General features: G+C 37.3%; 1 protein-coding gene across 4 annotated transcripts in view; it reads left to right on the top strand.

Annotated features, from left to right (window-relative positions):
• The window catches only part of LOC135261070 (corticotropin-releasing factor receptor 2), an 80787-nt gene that overhangs the window by 10064 nt on the left and 48902 nt on the right, over positions 1-21821 (top strand). For 3 of the 4 annotated variants that reach the window (XM_064346928.1, XM_064346927.1, XM_064346929.1), the window contains one exon: positions 1474-1593. In XM_064346928.1, coding sequence (XP_064202998.1) covers positions 1474-1593 — 120 coding nt within the window. Of the gene's footprint in view, positions 1-1139; positions 1374-1473; positions 1594-21821 lie in introns of those variants that run through there. The other variant, XM_064346931.1, reaches the window with a different exon arrangement.

A 21821-nucleotide genomic window follows, 5' to 3' on the forward strand; every position in this document is an offset into this window, starting at 1 on the left:
CCCTGGCTTCCTAATAAGCTGATTGAGTGCAGCCATTTCCAGTTTTTAGTCTGAAAGTCCTTACATGGTTTCGGGTGGAGCCACCAGACAAGAATATATTTTGTGACTGTCACTCAAAACTATATATATATAAAAATAATTGGACATCTTGATTCCAAGTGTGTTGTCCTCCGCTTACATTAGAAGATATCATATGTTTTTGTATCTCAAAATAAGATTGCAATAGACTGAAATTAAACAAGACAATGTCACCACAGTGCAGCTGCAGCTGGTAAGCTCCAGTTGCTGAACTAAGCTGATGTAGTGAAAGTCATTGAACTGGGTGGGACTAACTGCTTTTCCTAAGGTTTTGTGGTACAGTATGATCACAACGTATTATGAAGTCATTGCTACTCAGTGAGTCTTGTGATATTTTGGGTGCAGCCTTGGATATTATGTAAACAAAATAAAACGCATAATTATTGGGTTAACAAAACCAATAAAAGTCAGCTTTACTTTATTAAAAGTTCAATTTTACAAAAAGGGAAAATTAAACACCTTAGGGCGCCTGTTATTATTTTTCACTTGCTAAGGTGACTCCTTTTTTCACCAAGCCGCTCTTCAATTTACCATGCCTGAGTCAGTGATAAATGTGCATTTCAATGTTTCGCCACTTTTACTCACAGTGGGAGGCTTTCAGCTCAATCCTGCACCAATACCCTTCCAATAACGTTTCAGTAGGTAACTGTCGCTAGTTAGGTTAGCCAGAACATTATAATAACATTATAATTATAACGTTTATGGTCATTAGCCTATGTATCAATATATTCAGATATTGGCCTGTCTGATATAATGCATCGACTTACATCTGCATTGGACATGAATAGGACCATATTACAACATAATGGGAAGTAGCAATGAAACTAATGTACAGGTGTGAACGTGTAACGATAACCACTGGGAACGATGTCATCGCGAAGAGCAATGTGTGGCATGTCTCAAAATTGCTCCTGAATACAGAACTTACCATTGGCTAAAACTACTGAGTGAGGGCAATAACATTGGTTGATACTTTTGTACTAGGATTGGGTATGCTACCGCGGTAGAGTGTGTGTGTGTGTGTGTGTGTGTGTGTGTGTGAGAGAGAGAGAGAGAGAGAGAGAGAGAGAGAGAGAGAGAATTTACACTGATCATTCAGTAGGCTACGCGACCGTGGAGATTCCTTATTAAAATCGCACTGTTCATACCTTCCAGTTTAAAACTAGTTCAAATCATGGACGCTACAATCTTTCAGATCTTTATCGGCGAATTCGGTGACCCGAACTGTAGTCTCGTGGACGCCTTTCAGGAGACTTTCTTTGAGAACACATCATTTTCGTTAATGGATTTTGATGGTAGCCAACGCTTCTTACATATGTTGTTTTAAGTATTACGTTTTCCATTTTCAGACATGCAGAATGAGATTAAGCCAACCGTTTTATTTTCTTTTTTTAGGTCTGTACTGTAATGCCACCACAGACGAGATTGGAACTTGCTGGCCGAGGAGTAGCACTGGTCGAATTGTGGAAAGACCGTGCCCAGAGTACATAAATGGAGTCAAATACAACACCACGAGTAAGTTCACTTCAATAACTTTTTAAAATCTCGTATTCACTGCCTAGACCGTGTGAATTGTAGGCTATTTAATTTGCTTTGCCATATCAACTTGTATTAGACCTATTGCTGTGTCTATCTGCTGCTTGCGGAAATTTAAAGGCAAGAGTGATGGAGAACGAAACTAACACGGGAGCTGTCCAGTGTAGGCTACCTCTCTCGCATCCTTATCACTTTCTATACATGTCTCGCCAAAGAAAATTCTATAGGCTACAATGACTGGATGTTTAACTTTTTAGATGCCATTGTATTTAACAGTGAGTAGCCTAGTTTTAAACATATTTGAAAATATGGACAGGTGTCGAAACTGTTTCTTCCTGTGAATATTAAGTTAATTCGTTCGAATAATGAACAAGTATAACGTATTGGAGTATAACAAGTAGCTTATTCAATTAACCGAATGCTTAATGATATTGAGATAACGTGGACATTCCTCAAGTCTACCTTTTTCATTTATGGTGAAACCAAGCGTTCTGTCTGAGTGAGAGAAAAAAATGCTTTGCTAAGATTCTAAAGTTTGCAAACTCGTCTTTGAAAGAAATGTATTAGCAGGTTATTTATAAGCAGTGGAAACGGCGTAGCACGCTTTCTGTTCAGCAGGTTTCTTCGAAGACATGGAATTATTTAATAATGTACTCGAGATGTTATACTGTAACTCACAAATATTCAGTGCCACTGATTTATTTATTTATTTCCTTTTGATCTGTTTTGATATTTGGCAGAGGACCATCATGTTCAGGGAAGAAACATGCATGATCAAGTCTGAGCATAGATTTTGAAAATGTAATTTTGAACATTACAGTTAAAGATTGGAGTATGGTACTGGTCCCATATTGAATTAACCATTATTATGCATGATTTTATTTATTTATTTATTTTTTTATTTATGAATGGAAAGGCGCCATATTGCGTAGAAATTACCATTTACTTTGCTTTTATTTCATAGCAAATTTGTAGTCTGGCTCTGTACTGCCAAGGTAGGCTTACACATATACTTCCTCACCCTGAAGTTTTCCTCTAATATGATGCAAAAAGGCTCGTTGGTATCAGCCACAGGACAAACATTCCCAATAATGTTTTTCACTGTAGAAGGAAGTGCTTACAGCTTTTCTATTTTTGCCTTGCCATGTTTTATTTTTAAAGTGTTTCTGTTGGCTCCCTTCTGTTTTATCCCTTACTGTTTCCACAGAAACGCTCCTTTTGAATCGGCACATTTAAGTTTGTGGAAATGCATAGATTTTTTTTATGTGTGTTTGAGGGTGGAACTTGGGTTTCTCTCAACCTATCAATTTTATTAATTTTTTTTTTTATTGTGACATATAGTGTACACACATATGCACAAAAACCAATCCCTTGTTAAATCAGTCACATAAGCCATTTGTTTTCCAAACCATACATACAACAGACAGACTGTCTGGATACTGTGTACGGGACAGATTTTTATTTCAACAGATGCTTTACTAGCTCTTTACTAAAATCTGTTACATGGTGACCCATTTTATAAAATCTGTTAATGAAAGGTCCTTGAATTTGCATTGTGAAAGAGTTACACAACACAGTAAAATGTTTAGTTTTATATCAAATCTTGCAGAGTGCATATGGTCCCTATTGGACTCATGTGCATGGTGTTATCATTGAATTAACAATGGAAATTTTATGGTACGTTATCATTGCCAGGTGTGACGTAGATCCATTTGGGCTGAACAGAAATATCCGTCAGCGCTTGGGATTTTTGTGAAATGTGCACATGTTCTTGCATGCATTACATTGTACCCAGAAACACCTAGATATTCCCAGCTGTAAGTCACTGGTGATATTAGTCAAAAGTGAGATGGGAGATAAATAATACTAGTTGTTTAGCAGCTCATTGAAGCTTAAGCTCATTTAAGTCTTGCACTCACGTAATTTGAAGATGAGATATTGCATAGGCTTTTCAGGCATTTCTGTGTCAAGTGGAATGCGTACAAGAAAGACTATATTTTTTTAAACCTAAGTGGGTCTGAGGGTGTTTTCACATATCTTTTTAAATGAACCAAACTCAGTTCTTTTAAAGTGAACCATCTGCAAATGAAGTCAGTTTTTTTGTCATGTTTGTAAGTGGACTCAGCTCTCTTCCTGGTTCGCTTAAGCATTGAAGAGATCTCAGACCACTCGTTGTTCACAAAGCACCTCCTTTAGAACTCAGGCTCCACTGCTGTACCATTGGAATATGGGCAGGGGTTGACATAAGTGGCATGCAAGATTAAAATGGATAGTAATTTTATGTCTGAACAGAATGTGCACCTAAAATAGGTCGGCATTTACACCATTATGGCATAGAATTGCTTTGCATTTTTATGTTTTTGCCATTAATGCATACTTGTGTACTACTTATGTCAACCCCTGATTATGGGTAATTTTCTTCAAGCCTCTGAAGATATATTTATCATTTGGTTGCGCTACATTGTGAGGAAACTGATGCAAGAAGTGCACAGGTTTCTTCTGACCAAACGATCCTACAAACACCACCAGCAACCATTCTGTTATTTCTTTTTAGCCAGGTACACTCAGAAGTCATTACAGCTGTGCAGAATCAAGGTATTAAACGTCTTGGGGTATTAAAGTGTACAGTAAAACGAAAGTGGACAGGGGCCACTTCGTGTTCACAAAAAAGTGGACCTCGAGACCACCTTCTGAGTTCAGTTCATTTCAGTGGGGCCTGAGTTCCTTTGGCATGTTCACATATGCTTAAATAATGCTGAGTCATTAGCCCATTAGTCCACTTGAGAGGCTGGAATGAAGTGTGAAAACACCTTGGGGTGCAATTTTGGCAGCTCCTTGGAATTTTTGGGTCAGTCCACTGGTTTGCACCTTTCGCCACCCGCCTGCCCAGACCACGTCTATGGTGTATGGTGTAGGCCATCATCTGGCGGATTGGTCATTTCTGTGCTTTATCATGCAATGCGTGCATGTTTCACATTAAAAAGGCGATGAACAGTTTTCATGGATCATATGCTGTCCAATTTCACTTTGATATAAATCCCAGAAGCAGGAAAAATAAATTTGTTGTTCATTGTCTTTCTTTAATTTAAGTTTTAATTCCTGTATTTCTATTTTTAATTGTTTATGGCTGTTCTTATGCTACATTGTGGTCTTCAATTTTAAGAATTCTTTTTCTTACATCCTTCTGTAATGAGAAGAATGACAATACATGCAACTTGAACTATCTTCATTTTAATTGACTGTAGTTAAAATGATAGCGACAGTATTGGCTCAAATTATGGACAGATTACCTTTATAAACAGAGTTTGATGATTAATGCAATATTTTGCTACAATCTCTCTTTTTGGCATAATACATTTAATATCAATATCAATGTAATATCAATATGTATAAAACAAAAATGTAGAGTGAAACAAACATTTGAGTGAAACAAGTGAATTACTTAAAAACAATGCGATCAAAAGCTATGAATTACGCTAGAAAGAGCTTACACTTGTCTGCTACAATGCATTACATTTGAAGTGATCCCAAATGGCTCATGTACAATTTAAACGTTAATGTTGTCCGATGTTACAACTGCAAAGTAAGTGCAGGACAGTTATAACAGAGGAAACGACATAGCTCAGGAGGTAAGACCGATTGTCTGGCAGTCGGAGGGTTGCCGGTTCAAACCCCGCCTTGGGCATGTCGAAGTGTCCTTGAGCAAGACACCTAACCCCTAACCTCTAACTGCTCTGGTGAATGAGAGGCATCAATTGTAAAGCACTTTGGATAAAAGCGCTATATAAATGCAGTCCATTTACCATTTAACGATTATCTGATTACCTACTGGTTACCTACTGGCTAGACCGTATCAAGCATACTACTACATGAATTGATTGGTTATTAATAAATGCAGCAGTACCACACCCACTGATAATATATTCAGTATAACCCAACACATGTTTTGCGCAGCGCGCTCCTTGCCTCTGGTCTTGAAAATACCAACAATCACATGCCACGCCCAGTCCACCACGTGCCGTGCTATTGACTGTGCCCATGTGACTTTGATTTTGGAAAATAGAGCTCCAAGTTGTTGCACTAATAGATCCCATCAACATTGATGTAAAAATCAAAAATGGCCAGTCTGATTAATTCTGTTGTGCTGAGCACTACATTCCTCTGTCCGTGAATTTCTCAAACCCAAGGGACATAAGTGATCAACCATTTTAATGAGACACACCAAGCCCAAAGTACATAGCAGCATTGGGTCAAGTTAATTATTCTGTGAAAACTGAATGCTGTCACTGTCATGAATGCACAAACATGTTGGTGTTCTTTTAAGATGTTTTTCTTTTTAGTTGTAAAGCACTTAGGCTGAAAAACCTGTTAAAATGGCCATTGTGTGCAGTGTTCATAGGGACAATTATACTTATATAAGATTTTAAAAAAAAATAATACGGTGTTATACACTATCTAGTCTGTAATCAGAGCACTATGTGCAATTTAGTTAGGAAGTTAAATTCCACGTAGGCATGAGACCAATAAAATATAAGCTGTGGAAAATCTTGCCAAATACTGTATATCGCTCATCGTTTACTTAACTGGGAGAATAAAGTATTAACCTTTGTGTTCTGTTTACGTACTAGCACCTGTAAAACTGTTTGCCTGGGCAAAGAACCCAGAACATTTTGGGGATTTTAAAGTGTCTATCATTTATGATACAGATGTGATTTATGTACAAAGTCCTCTATAATGAAGGCAGTAGATTATTGATATTTATTGCATTAAACAAAACGGGAACCAAACGCATGCTGGTTTATTCACTGGTTATGGAATACATCCCTCAAAAGTGCCATTTCTCTTTTAATAAAAGCTTAAAATGGGTCATTTTGACCCAAACCAAACACACGGTTTAAGTCAGTGGTTCTCAAGTTTTGTCTTGGGGTACCACTGTGTATGCCGGTTTTCATCCCAATCACAATTGTAATACCAGAATTTTAACAAGCTGTATATTTTTCTTAATTACGCTTTTCATGCTTTGAGATATTATTATTTACCACCTTAAGCCATGCTATGTCAGAAATGTCTACGTGTGCCATTAAGAATAAAAGTCCCATATTCACGAGAGGTAAAAAAGTACTTCAAATTTAAACATATGTGTTCAATAACCTTAACTGAGCCAGAGACTGGCTGTAAAAGAAATAGGCCAGGACTGAACATGAGAACCACTCTATTATAATTCATCAATACCAATAATTGGTTTGTATTCTTGCTGTATTCACACTTGGACCAAGTGGCTATTAAGGGACTAGGAACTGACTTGAATTTTAGAACAAAGGTGTGAATCCAGCGCAGCCAGTTTTGAAAAGGATGACTCACTGCATGCATCCTTTCACGTGCAGACATTTAAAGGCATGTCCAGCCCCAGCATACTGCATTTCAAACTGTGCAGCTTTTGTTTAAACTATCAATTTTACAGTGCTGCTAAAATTGGCATTTTTATGATTTAGAGGTGACAGTTCGTTTAGCACTAGCCAGTAATTAGAAGCTTCATTCTACTTGAGACAGGTAAGCCATAAGCCATTGTAAAGCTCTATTCCCCAGTTCACCCCTATTTATAAACATTAATGATTAAAGAAAAGCATTTCCTTAAGAGGCTTATAGCCTTTGAATTTTTAAAGCTCCACTATCTTTTTTTTGCATCTCGCCAGGTTTTATGTTTTCATTTTTGTTTTAGAAAAAAAGGCTGAGCTTTACAATGTGTAGAGGAGCTCTTGGCTTTGCTTCTTGCCCAGGGTCTATCATTGTACATCCCTATTTAAAGTCTCTATCAGAGCCATCCCATTCAATGGCTGTTCAGTCTCTAGGACCATACAGATGCTGCACACATGGCTCTGCACACAGAAATAAATATCATCAGTTATGAGACGGTGTACCAAAAGAGGTCTAGGCACCGATCATGATAGCACGCCTCTCTGTGTTTCATTATAATTCACTGTTTAGTGTCTTAAAGTGCAGCATTTGCTGTGTCACTTGTGTGTCATTGGCCCAGTTTGCTGGTGTTGGCCCTCTCTAGTCAGGAGGCATTAGATAATGGATGTCACTTAAAGACAAGCACCGCTGGGAGAGAGAAATCAAAGTGGAGTTTTGCTGGAAGGAAGTTCAGAGGCAACCATTTCCTCCTTTCTGTGTGTGGCATACTTTATTAATTTATATTCCCACAACACATGAGTGACACATATACTGTGTCTCTCTCTTATATCTCTGCTCCAAACTGCTGTGCGTAAACAGTTGAAATTCCGTGACAACTGCTTTAAATTCTCATTAAATTAAGTCCATTAAACATTATGTTTCACATGCTCATTTTGAATAGTGGGTGAGCATACATGTGTATGCATGCATGAATGTATGTGCGTGTATGCTTGTGGATGTACAGTGTGTCCGTATTTGTGTGTGTCTATTTGTGTTCGTCTGTGAGTTTTAATTTTAGAAAAGGCTGTTTCTTTGTTGTTGAAGAATGTTATTTCTTGTTATTTTGGCTATATGGCAGATCTGCTACAATCTGTTAGATTGCCTTCATAATCTTCAATCTCAAGTTGCGCTGATTCAAGGCAAATCATTTTTCAATTGGCTTAATGTGAACGTACCAATACATATATGAGTGACCTATTTTTTTTTACTGAGCTGTGAATTAGTGATAAAGCTAAAATGACCTCAATGAAAAACTTACAGTCTTCATTTGTGTCACTCCTTCTTGGTGCAGTTAATCCTGCCCTCCATCTGTATCGACTCCCGGCTGTGTTATTATCACTTAGGTCTAGGGGTGACATGTTATTAATACTCAGGGAGACCTGGTGGGCTGCAGTGTGAAAAGAAGTGGTGCAAGCTTCAGAGAAGGGTTGTATTAACGTGCACCCTTCTGGGTGTTGCAGTGATCAGATGAGCTTGATATTGCAATAGGACACTGTGTAGTATAATAGGGAAATGGGGTTCCCTGGGAGAGATGTGTGGTTCTGAAATAAAAAAAAAAAAAAAATGGAAGGATGATGGGCTGTCCATTCTCCTCCAAGAAATAAATAAATAAGGAAAATGGGGTTCCCCAGTGGTTCGGTTCGTAAAAATGCTCACCTCAAACTCAAGCTAGACCTTGAGGTTTTGGTTACAGGTTTGAGAATTTTCAATGGGAGTCTAAAGCAGCAGAGCAACTGACTTGCTCCCACCAGAGGTAGGATGGGTTTGAATTATCCAGAGTTCGTCAGGATAGCCCTAAATTAGTTCCTCTCACCCACACACTGGGTACCCATATCAGTGAGAGATTCAGCTCTCTTCCAACAGGCACTCTCTCTCTCTTAGTACTGTGTAGGCTGCAGCCTGTAAAATGGAGTGTGCTGGAAGAGAATGTGCTCCTTGCATGAATGTGTGTGAGGGTACGGTGAGGCGTGCACTGATAATAAAGCTCTCCACCTTGGAGGGAGAATGAAAAAAGAGGAAACTTATCAATGAAATGACACAAAATATCTGGTCCAAGTGATACAACTTTGGTTGCAAAGGGGGAAAACTACTCCTGGTTGCCCATATGAGATAAACTTCAGACAAGATTTTGAGTTCTCATACCGTGAAATTGGAATCTGTACCTGTTGTAGACATTCTCGCAGGATATTGGACATTTACACGCTATACTCACAGGATGTCAGACATTCTGTGAAGCTTTTCTGATGCAAAGGTTTAACTGCTTAATATGCACATTACATCTTCACCTATGATCTGAAGTGCATAATGATTAATTCTTGTGAGACAAACTGCTTCCAAAGTAAGTGTCATGTTCTGACAAGTGACAGCAAGTACAGGCATACAATTGAAGACAAGTACTTTAATTTGAATTTGTTAGAAATGTTTTTAAGTGAAAGATGAGGAAAATCCCATGCTATCTGCAATGTAGCACTGCACCTTACCTTATTTTAAAGTCTTATTTGGTTTCACATTTTATTTTAAATGTAATGAGTAATATCTATTAATAAATATTATTAATAAATAATATTAATATAATAAATATGTAATACCTATATTTCAGTCTATCCTATTTTTTATGAATAATTATTAAACTAATTTAATAATTTAAATTTTTAGTGGATGCATTTCTATTTGATCCTTTTTCAGTCCAGTATGCCCTGGAAGTTTTTCATCAAAACATTAACATGTTTCTCTGTACCCATCCATATTGAATGTTGTAGCAAATGAAACTAAAATAAACATACGTATGAGTAAAAATGACAATCCGTGTGACAAAATTTTCCGCACAACAAAGACATCATTTTTCATTGTGGAGCTGACATTTAAGTTTCAGACAAGATCTGCGAAGAAAATGATCTGAATGAAAATAGCAGCCTTATTCTATTTTGACCTTTTCTTGGACCTAATGATATTTTAGTATAATTGCAGAATATAAATTACTTTGGAATATATAACACTTTAATTGCTTTAACAACTTCTGTGATACTTATTCCAAAGCACCAGAGACTTAATTGTCAGAGCTTAATTGTCAGATACAAAAAAGAAGGTAGTAAAGGGTATCTCAGAATACCTCACAAACATGAATGATACTTTTCATGATATAAATGCATATCAAACAACTTGTAGAGAAGCATACCCATAAAAATGCATAAGTATTACATGCAAAAACTGGCAGACATTACAAACTTGTACACATTGCTAAAGTACAGCTTCTGTACTTTCATCAGGTTTATTTTCATTTTTTTTGGTAACAACTGAACTCACCACCTGTGAAACAAACCAAAACTAAGTAAGTAAGTAATTAACTAAGTCAAGCAAAAGTTGAAGCATTGAAGCAAGGTAAAATGTTGCAGAAATTTACCTTTTAACCTACAGTGCACATATTGTAAAATTTCTAAAATATTGTATTTACAAACTACAATGAGTCTGCGCCTGAGTAGATTCCCTCAGACACTGCATGACGGTGCAAAACACCTTTATCTGAACTGGCCCTGATCAGTGCATTCCCACAAGCTGTCATCATCTCCCCTTTCTATTACCACTAATAACATGATATTCTATCAGCATTATCCAAATCATGGTTCTTCAGAATGGCAAAGCGGCTAGGTATTGCCTCAGACTTGGGTAGCTAAAAATCATGTTCCCTAAAAGGGCACCATCAAATGTGCCTGTTTATGCACACGCAAAACTCAGAATCAAAAATGAACTGATTAAAATTCTCTACGTTCATCTTATAATTGTTGTAAAACGTTGTTCATACAAATAAAAATAGTTTAATGGATCATAAGGTATTTGTATCATGTATATTTTATATTGTTGATTAGTGTTTTTCTGTGATTTTGCTTGGTGTTATTTGCCTGAGGAAAGAAAACACGCCGAGCGCATCGAGGAAGGCTGAGTGACAAAACATTTGTGTGTTAAAAACATGTATTAAATCTGAACGCTGCTTTATATTGGTGTGCGCTCCCTTTCTTCTGTCTTATACATACCCCTGAATAAGAGTTTGTGAGAGTGACGCGTGTTCCTTAAATTTCTTAACAAAATCTGAAACTTACCCATTCAATCATGTAACTTAAATGTTGCACAGGGGACACAGTATTTTAAGTAGCGTTAAAAAATTGCAGTCCCAATAGAGTGCAATGGTTTGATTCATGTAAAACATTTCTTGTGAGGAAGCTGAATGCGCTGGTCTCAGCTGCTTTCGGTCCAAGGGAGCATTAAACTCAAATTCACAAAGCTGGTGTCATGCAAGGACAGACAGCACATCAATTGCTTTTCAATCTTAGAGAGTCTACCTGTGTCAACTGTGGGTGGGTTTGGTACTTCTGAAAGCTCTGGGACTTGAAACCTACCCGTAACATGCTTTCTCTAAGCTGTTTGAACATATGCTGCATTATTGAAAAGAACCATGATACATAATCACTGTGATACAATTGTTGAAACAGTGCTGTTGAACACAGTATCAGATGTTGGTCACAAAATCACTGGCTTGTTGAATTGCCACATGAAGTTTTGGGTAAAAGTGGAAGGGTTAGAGAAAGTACAGACCCCCAATCCTCCAACTCCCCCCCCCACCCCCACTGAATCATAGTGCCAATGAATCATTGACGACTAACAGTCAATGATTCATTGGCACTATGATTCAGTGGCGCAAAAGAAAGTTTCCCTGGTTAACATGCACACATTTGCTCTGACACAGGAGGAATGCCACTTAATTTTAACGCACTTATTTTCACCTGACACAAGCAACATTTTTAAGGCTACCAACACATAGCATGAACACTGTGGAATGCTCTGCAGTGCTGACAAAATGATCAATGGATATCCTCTCAAATGTGCATGCTGTTAATAAGATGCATATTTCATGAATTTCATTTTCATATTCAGCTACATTTTTGTAAGTGTAGGTAATACAACCTGTAACAGTTTCGTTAGCCAAATAATCAGTTACCTACAGAGGTGGGAAGTGCAGCGGTCAGAAAGTGTAAAAGTCCAGCCATGTGTTTCTTCCCTTCATGAACTTAGCCAGCTGATTTCACTAGTTAGTTCTACCACCTCGCTGAAGAATTATGGAAGTGAGTAAATCCAAGCGATTAGAACAAAAATACTGGGGAGGACTTTCACTTTCTGAACCAGAATTTTACACCCATGCCGTTTTAAATATACACATAATGTTCCATGCCCAGTGGTTCAGATGTCTAACATATAGTTCATAAAAAAATAAATATTACTGACAAAATAATTTTTCCTGTCCAGCTACCCAATACACTTGGGAGATGCACCGCTGGAGCCCTGCTGGAATCAAAAGTTCCCCCACTGCAAGCTGTGATTTTTTGAAAAACTGAAAATATTTAATATAATTACACAGGTTAATTTGTCAGACAAAATCGAACTGTGTGACAACATTAAAGACAGGCACCAGAAATATCATAATAAAAAATAAATAAATGTCATAATAAAACCAGGTTTGGAGAATATGCAAATAATATTAATGTGTTTGTTGTGATTATTCTCCATTTTGGAGAATCCCGCAGCCTTTTTGTACAGACATTTGTATATAATCCACAGGCCTTTGGGGAATTGTAGTAATCAGAAATTATCTCCGGATGGCCTTATTGCTTATTTCCAAAGTTTTGGTCTTATGCCACAGACTCTTTTGGTTTTGTTTGAAATTAGACATACACAACATAAATGGACATGATAAATATCAGCAAATACAGATCAAATTAGAAGGCATATATTCAGTATAATGACTTCATTAATGAAGTTACTTGAGCATGTAAACAGATTTTATGCCTGCCAACATACTGATTTCAAAGTGTTAATGGCCAACTCGTTTTCTCAATTATGACTTAAGCACATCCCCTTGTTGTAAAAATGTCACTGCAAAAGTAATTTATCATAATTTATCATAGCTTGCTTTGCCTTGAAAATTAAGCAGGGAAATCTGTTGTAACTGTCTGCTTCAGGAGTCTATTTATATTTCAAAGTATATAGTATAGTGTAGTATGCACTATACTGCATACAGGGAACAACAAATATGATCATTTATTTTTATTTAATTGATTTGCAAAGGTGATGTGGGACAAAAATACATATATCGTAAGTGCAATTCTTAAAGCACATTTTACAGTACAAATTACATGTTGTTGTTGTTGTTGTTGTTGTTGTTGTTGTTGTTGTTATTATTAATTCAATCAAAAATAGCAAAAAGGGAGTCTTATGGGCTTATGCATTGACTTGAATTGTCTAATTGTGTTGTTCTACACTTTACTTCATCCTGTATCTGCTAGCTTGAAAACAGTGGGAAGGCATTTTGATAGCAATATGACTACTTTGGTCAAAATAAATGTACTCGCTCATGAAGTTTACTCTGTAACTATTTCATATATGTTATTCATTAAAATCTTATCTGAGAAACATTAATAATGGCAAAACTATCCATATTATAGTTTAGTACTAACTCAATAGAAATAATTGTACAAGACATTACAATATTCTTGTTTTTCCCCTTCTCTAATTTGGATGCCTAATCATGCTCACACTGCAACACTCATCACAACCCCCACTGTTGAGTGAGGAGAGCGCAGATCAGTCAAGCGTGCGCTCTCCTCCGAAACATGTCGGCCAGTGCTTCTTATCACACCACACTTCAGTAAGGCTCACATAGTCGAGATTCAGATGAAGACATTTCATGTGCAGTCAACAGACTCATTTGCGGGCACCTGCTCGACCACCGTATTCACTGAGACGCTTCCTGTTTGGCTGACTGAAACCCTCCCACCAACTGTGAAATACTACACAGTAAAAGGTTCAGTGTTAAAACATCTCATGGAGAGTTAATATGAGCCCACTATGGTCAGAGTGGACTCATATAAACTTTTCAAAAGGTAATATAAGTCCACTATGGCCAGAGTGGACTCATAAACTTTTAAAGAGGTATTATGAGTCTACTATGGCCTGTGTGGACTCATACAAACTCAGCTAGAGTTAAATTAACACTGGACATTTTACTGTGTAGAGCCAAATATGGGTTTCCCTGCCCAAATGTGTAATATGTTCATCACCTTATTATTATTTTTTGTTTCATGCAGTTTGACCAAATCTGCCCCTGAGGCGTAAGCCACAAGCAACTGCTATCTGCTATCTAGGTAGCTATCCAGCGGATAGATTAAGCATAGATACTTAAAACAAATTAAACAGTTTTGTTGGTTTGCAGGTCCAGGCCAAGGTCGGTCTGGAGCTGAGTGCATCAGTTAGGATCTGGGCTGGAGTATGATCCGCATGTACTCTGGATATTGGTGCTGCCTCTGTAGTAGTACTGGCTTATTTTGCGTTGGAATCTGTGTTAGTTTTCCGGCCAGATGTTGCGATGGACTGGCACACGGGACACACCTTACTGTTTGGTTATTAAAACCCATTCAGGTTAGGCTCCTTTTCGTTGCCTATTTTTACACATAGTGTGTATTCCGCACATATAATGCATGCCATGTATGGGGGAACTGTTAATGACTCAATGGTTCTGACAGCACTTGACTGTGTAGTGTGCACAATTTCTGGATACAAGACCTGAATTAGTTTAATAGCGGATTATTTATCTTTGAGGTGGAAAATGTCCTTTAGTTTCCTCTTGCATATTCCTACAAAGTCATAACCCTTACTGCTAACAAAGAAATCTACCCTGTAGTGAGGGTCAGAAATGGCAGATTGTAATGGTTTACTGCTCAAATTAGTTTTTACTATTATTTATTTTACAAACTGCTGAATCCTAGTTACACACACAGCTCCATCCTGTTACCATTCTAATTCATTAGAATATGCAGTGTGACATGTCTGCAAGAATGGCCATTGCCTCGTTGTTGCTGTCTGCTGTGTGCACCTCCCTGTTCCTGGAGCTTCTTGGAGTTGTCCAATCAGCACCACGGTGCAAATATTTGTCAGTGTGCAAACCCTGAGTCACTCCGCTCCCCTTTTCCTGAGACATGGTGTGCATCTGCATTAATTCTACTCCACTCAGCTATTACCCTTCAGGTGAACAGGTCTGTTAGTTTTTTTTGTGTGATTCAGGAAAGGTAATAAGCACGAGAAAACCAATCGGTAAGACCTACAGCCCTTATTTACATATGTGCAATATAGCTGTCCAGTATTTTTAATTAACCAAACCTTGCTAATGTGGAAAACCAAATCTTTTTTTGTATTTATTTATATTAAATTTGAAATTGTTATCAGTGGTCAGGTTCCTTGGAAATGAGCTGTGTGATGACTCAAGGGAAATTGAGTTTTTAATTGGACTTGGAGGCCTCGCTTAAAAAATATATATTTTAGTTATAGTAACGTTATGGATACATGGCCATTATTTCCGGAATTACAATGCATGGAACTCTTCTGTAAACTCCCCTTTCCAGCATGCTTTAAGGAATGCTCCCTGTCATGCACTGCAAAGTTGATTGCAAATGATTGAGTGGTTTACTGATGTCCACAGAACACACAAATAAATACAAAGCCTGTAAGAACAAGTACAAATCAGGGATCCATACACCTTTGGATGAAATTCCCACTTGTTACAAATATTAAGCTTTTGCCATTAGCAGCTTTTCCCACATCCCGGCCACTGAACTGCTTGTCATTGTCTATTTGAGCAAACTCAGCACAATTATGACTGCTGGGTAATAGTGAATGCTGTATACAGTGAGCAGAATGCATACATAGCAAACACAATATCATTTTTCTTACCATTGGCAAAATCCAGTTCAGGTATTCTGTTCCAGTTTTCTGGACAGCTTGATAGCTGTGAAACATATGCTAAAAATGCTCATCAAAACTTGTCCTTTCTCTTTCACTCCTGGAAACGGAATTAATTGCATTAATAAATATCTCTGCTGGTGGTCAGAATTGAGCTGCATTTTAATTTATGGCCAGTAAGTACTGTGCCAAAACTTCAGGCTTACATTCTGAAAATGAACATGCTGTTGTCTACCCGTGGATAAAGACGCCTTCCATTTTCTGCTCATAAAGTTTTATGTAGATTGTAGCCATGATTTTTTAATCCTCCGGTGCATTTAGATGACTCATCGTTTTCTCATTTCATGAAATACTTGAGTATGTGTTATGGTAAAACAAGTTAATTTATTTTGACTACCAAATTCAGCAAACTCATTAGCATCCATCAGGAGTAATGTACCTCACAGGCTTCTGAAGCTCTATTCCATCATCAAGTGACCTCAACACTTTATAATAACCTTAGAAATGTTCATGTGGGTTTCACTCTACTACAGAGGAAAGAAGCTTAACTGCATTAGCAAAATGTATTATGAATTCCCATTTACTTTACACTGGTGCATTTGTCCAGGTTAATCTATTGTTTCATTTATGAAAAAGATATGAAATTATTAGCTGTAATAATGAGATAATGTCAGGAAATAAGCAAGTTTAGAATCCAAAAATATGACATTATATACCCACATCCAATATGTGGTATCCTCATAATGTTGATGGGTACTTCTTCAGAGAATATACAGGTTTATATATGGAACAATCTTTTTGATAATTTAGCGACCATTAGCAATGGTCAATATATCATCTTACAACATAAATTTAGATACCACAGTACATGGCCATGAAAAAGTATTCGGTCCCTTCCTGATTTCATCAATGTTTAAATATTTGTCACACTGAATGGTTTCAGATCTTTAGACAAAATGTAATAAAAGAATAAAGGGAAACTGAGTAAACACAAAACACATTTTAAAATAATTTCATTCATATCCATAACACCCATGTGAAAAAAAGTAATTGCCCCCTCAGTTCCTCAGTCAACCAATTGTAATTGATAATTAGATTCAGCTGACTGAACATAGCCAGGCTTGACTGCAGCCAGCCCTCTTGATTCTAAACCTCACTCATATTGCACCTTACATCAGAGTGAAGTAGTCACCACAGAGTTTCTACATGTACCCTATGCCAGGGTCAACGGAAATTCCAGAAAAGATTAGAAGAAAGGTGTTGAAATACTGTATATCATTCTGGAAAGGGTTACAAAGCCATTCCTAAGGCCCTGAGGCTTCATTGAACCATAGTGTTCTCCAATTGAAACAGTGGTGAATCATCCCAGGAGTGGCTGGCCTGCTAAGGGTGCCGCAACAACTCATCCAGAATGTCACAAAAGTTCCCAGAAGAACATCCAAAGAACTGCAGGCCTATCTAGCCTTACTGTAGCTACGATCAGCGTTCATGAATCCACAATAAGAAAGAGACTGTACGAAAATGGGGTTCATGGTTGAACAGCAAAGCACAAACCACTTCTAATCTAACCAAGAGAAACATCAATGCTCATCTCACATAGGCAAAAAAAGCACCTTGATGATCTCCAAGCCTTTTGGGATAATGTTCTATGGACAGATAAGTCAAAAGTGGAACTTTTTCGATTACATGGGTTCCATTGTATGTACAGCAATTCATAGTAAGAACATCATACCAACTGTCAAACATGGTGGTGGTAGTGTGATGGTGTGGGAATGCGTTGTTGCCTCTGGACAAGGACAACTTACCATTATTGAATTTTACCAGAAAATGCTTAAGGAGACTGTCCAGCATCTGTCCATAAATTGCAGCTGAAGCATAACTGGGTTATGCAGCAAGACAATGAGCCAAAACACTAAAGCAAGTCCGCATCTTAATGGCTGAAAAGAAAGAAAATGAAAGTTTTGGAGTAGCCTAGTCAAAGTCCTGACTTTGAACCCCTGAAAGTAGATGCCAGACAGGTTTGACGATGGATTGCAAGGAAGAGAGTGCCTTTCCTTTTGCCACATCATTTTCTGAACTTGCATTTATATGAAAAAGTCGCCATCAGGAAATGAATGGCACACAAAGTGTGTTGCTAAGGGTGAAAGAAACAGGCCATTGTCACAGATCCAGACAGACAGAACCTGTTGTGCACGCAGCTCCCCATTTTCGTGCATTTATACAGTGAGAGAGCACACTTTGTCAGTCAGAGCTCTGCAAGGAGCCAAGGTTTCAGTTGAATCTGGCTCCCATGAATGTATATTCAGTCCCACAACAACATGACAAAAAGCAAAGCACCTCAAAAGTGCATTTAATATTTAAAAAAACCTTGGGATTAAAAGGCTAAATTTCATGCCATAAAAAATTATAGCCCTATTCAAATTGAAGTTTGAACAGTGGCATTCTAAACCACACCCTGTTAAAATCGAGAGCATTGAGTAGCACAGGTTTCCAGGGGGTCGTGCGTGAATTGAAATGTAAACTTTAAATGTCAATTGAAACAAATCAGAATCCACTCTTCTTTTTTTGTCACCACATCTAAATGAGTTGGGAAAACATAACTGCTTCAATTCATTCTCCAGAGTTAAAGCGAGTACATTCTACTGTTCTGAGTGAATCTGTCCCAGACTGAATCTAGGTCAAGTGGTCCCCCATTGTGGATAGACTATAATGAATAAAATTAATCCTTCAATTTTCATGAACATAAAACCAAGTGATATTTTTTTCTTCATAAACAAAACAGTATGCCATGTTAAAGATTAGGCTAAGATTGCAACTCACCAAACTGTGTTTGTAAATGAAAATACTAGCACGTGTTTAAATGTCACTTATGTACAAATTGTCACTGAATCCAGGCCACTATTACAGAACATAAAATTTTCAGATTGTGTCCGATTACAGTCAATTGTTTAATTGTGTACATACACCATAATTGAGAATCACAATATATGACAGTCTGCATATTTTTTTGTTGTTGTTTTTTTGTCATTACTAAATGGCTGTGAATCTTCTGCTGTATGTTTCTCCTAACTATGGTCTCATAAATATGAGTAGCTACTCATTAGATTGAATGCTTAAATTGCTCATTTTCACACCATGATTACACTGATACAATGATTGTTGTTACAGTCATTCTAGGTGCAAATGTCACTGACAATGAGCACACTGTACCTCAATGTATAAGATAAGATACTGCATTAAACTTTTTCTATCTTACAGTGGCCAAATTATCTTGTTTTTTTAACTCTCTTTATGAAAAGAAGTTAACACAACCTCTACAGGGTACAAACATAACCATAGGGCATCACTTATAATTTTACTGCACAATTATTTATTTGATCACTTTAAAGGATAACTTTGTTTTTTTTTCAACAGGTCCCATTTTTCCAAACTAGTTTCACCATGCGGATCGGTATTGATAATAATTTTATCACGTCTTTCTTTGTGGAGCTTAGGTCACCACTAGAACCACTCTACTCTGATTTGCAATGCATTGTAATGGGGCCAGAGAGCTCTCTGATTTGGCATGCTGGTAATCATAATTGTACATACAAAAAGGCAAAACATAATTGTACACACAAAATAAAAAAATGGAATATCCTGATGCATATGGAAAAACTGGCTTATAAACACAGATCTAAAATATGCTGGTAAATATTCTGGTAGAGAAAAAATGTTTTATTTTAAAGGAATTCATTTACTTTTGAATATCTCTTCCACGGTTTATCATAGAAAGGCATGACTTGTGGGATAGGTGTGTCTGTGCTAAATAGCACTTGCATAATATTAAACATATACAATATATTCAACTAATTGGAATCAAAATGTCAAAGGTGTCCTAAGCAAATGACAAAGAAACTGACTTCAGTCTAGGCTAATCCTTACAATTTAATTGGTGGAGACAAATACAACACAAAAAGAACAGTACAATTAAATATGTGGATGTAACATTATTGTGTTTTGTTCTACCTCTGGTAGGGGTAGCCCAAAATTAGGAGTGCCTGCCTACTAGCCTACAAGTACATTATGACATGTGCATTTAGTCTGGGACTAATATTCAAGAGAGAAGTATTCACAGCAGTTACTTACCATGGACATTGTTTTCACCTGATGTGCACTATATACATTGGCTATAAAAAGTATTCAACCCCCTGTTCCTATTATGTTTATAAAACCCCCCTCACCTTTTTTGGTTTAATTGTAAAATTACAAAATATTGTGCAAATGTATTAATTGGAAATTATTAAATAAGAATACTTAATTGAGTAAAATTGCATGTATGTTTTACAGTGCTGGCTTGAATGTGGGGGGAATTTGCCTCCCAGTGTTTTTAAAAATGCATGTTTATTTTTAAACGCGAGGAGGGAGAACTTACATAGATGCAGCACATACGTTCATAAATTGTTGATGACGAAATCACTTTTGTTCCGGTCAGTGCCCTTTCCTCAGTATAGCACTGTTTTGTGACATAAATCAAAAAGCACAAGCCCTAAATGGATATGCTTCCACCACTAATGCAGTACGGATTTCAAGAATGAGAAATTCAGGATGCCTGCACAGGCATGTTCATTGCCTTCTCCACTGCTGCCTCTAATCCTGCCTGCCAGAATAGGCAGGCATGTGACACTCAATGTGCCATAACCATTTTGTGCTAGGAGTGATCTGCACATTTGAGACTGCAACATTAATGTAAAATCAATTTTCAAAACAATTTTCACTATGAAATGCAACCAAGTACTTGATCAGTAATTTAGCTGGCAATGCCCACTATTCACTCAAATGTAATTTATGAAAATATGAATGGATGCATTTATCTTGAATTCCTAATGTGCATATTATTTTCAGATAATTCCTCACCTGCCCCTTGTTAAGGGGAAAAAATCAGAAGCAATACCCCATTTTTATTTTTTCTTGAAGAGTTCATTGTATCTCATCTGCAATGGATAAGGATTCTGGCTTTTTCCTGAGTGTGAATCCTCTTCCACTCTAAGAGCATGGAATCGCTGCTTTGTTTCACTCTCAGATGAAACCGCTCTCAAAGTGATAATGTGTCAGTGGAGCCTAATATTTTGAGGACATGATGTATTCATGTATTGCTCTTAAAGTAATAATCTCGAAGATTTTCATTAAAATAAATCTCTGTTAAGTCACTATCTATCGCTGAATTAGGTAACACAATGGTGATTGAGCCTATTATTATATTAATTTATATTATTATTATTATTATTATTTATGATTAAAGAACTGTGTGTCTGTGGCGACATTCCCGGGAAAAAATCACAACCGGCGCATAGTTAGTGACGCATTATTCATCACCCATCAGTGGTTGGTCCGCCAGAGAGGGTAGGCGGAGCTAACACAACAGGCTCGCTCTTGAACTCACTTGTGTGTGAGCGGCGTACTGTTTTTTTCCGGTGTCTGCTAGCGTTACAGAGAAAGGGGGGGTTATGGAACCCTAATTAGTTTTTGTGTAACATGAGAGGTCATATTATTTGTTGATGTAGTTTTCGTATTACATTTGATGACAATGTAACGTTACTAAATTGCATAGCTATTTGCACAGCTAACGCTAGCTACCGGACCATGTCAAGGAAGGCAACATTAGTTTAGACAACGTTGCTCACAGTATCCATCTCTCATATCAGGTAACGTTGTGTTAGCTAGCTAATGTAATTAACACAATCTAATGTCAGCTAACAATTAGAAAAAACACTAGCTAACGCTACCAACCGGTACCGACCTCACAAACCGTCGAATGCAATGCTACCTTGTTGCAACCTTGCAATGTAGCTAACTAAAGGCCAGTTAAGATCAATGATTCGCAACGAGACTGGATGCAACCTGCAAAATTCCAAGACGTCTGATTGTAAACGTTCTAAAGCTGCACTTAGCGATTTGACAAGATGGGTCTTTTGATACCCCAGGCAACGGCT

This window comes from Anguilla rostrata, chromosome 8 (genome assembly GCF_018555375.3).
Source record: "Anguilla rostrata isolate EN2019 chromosome 8, ASM1855537v3, whole genome shotgun sequence".
Taxonomy (NCBI): Eukaryota; Metazoa; Chordata; class Actinopteri; order Anguilliformes; family Anguillidae; genus Anguilla; species Anguilla rostrata.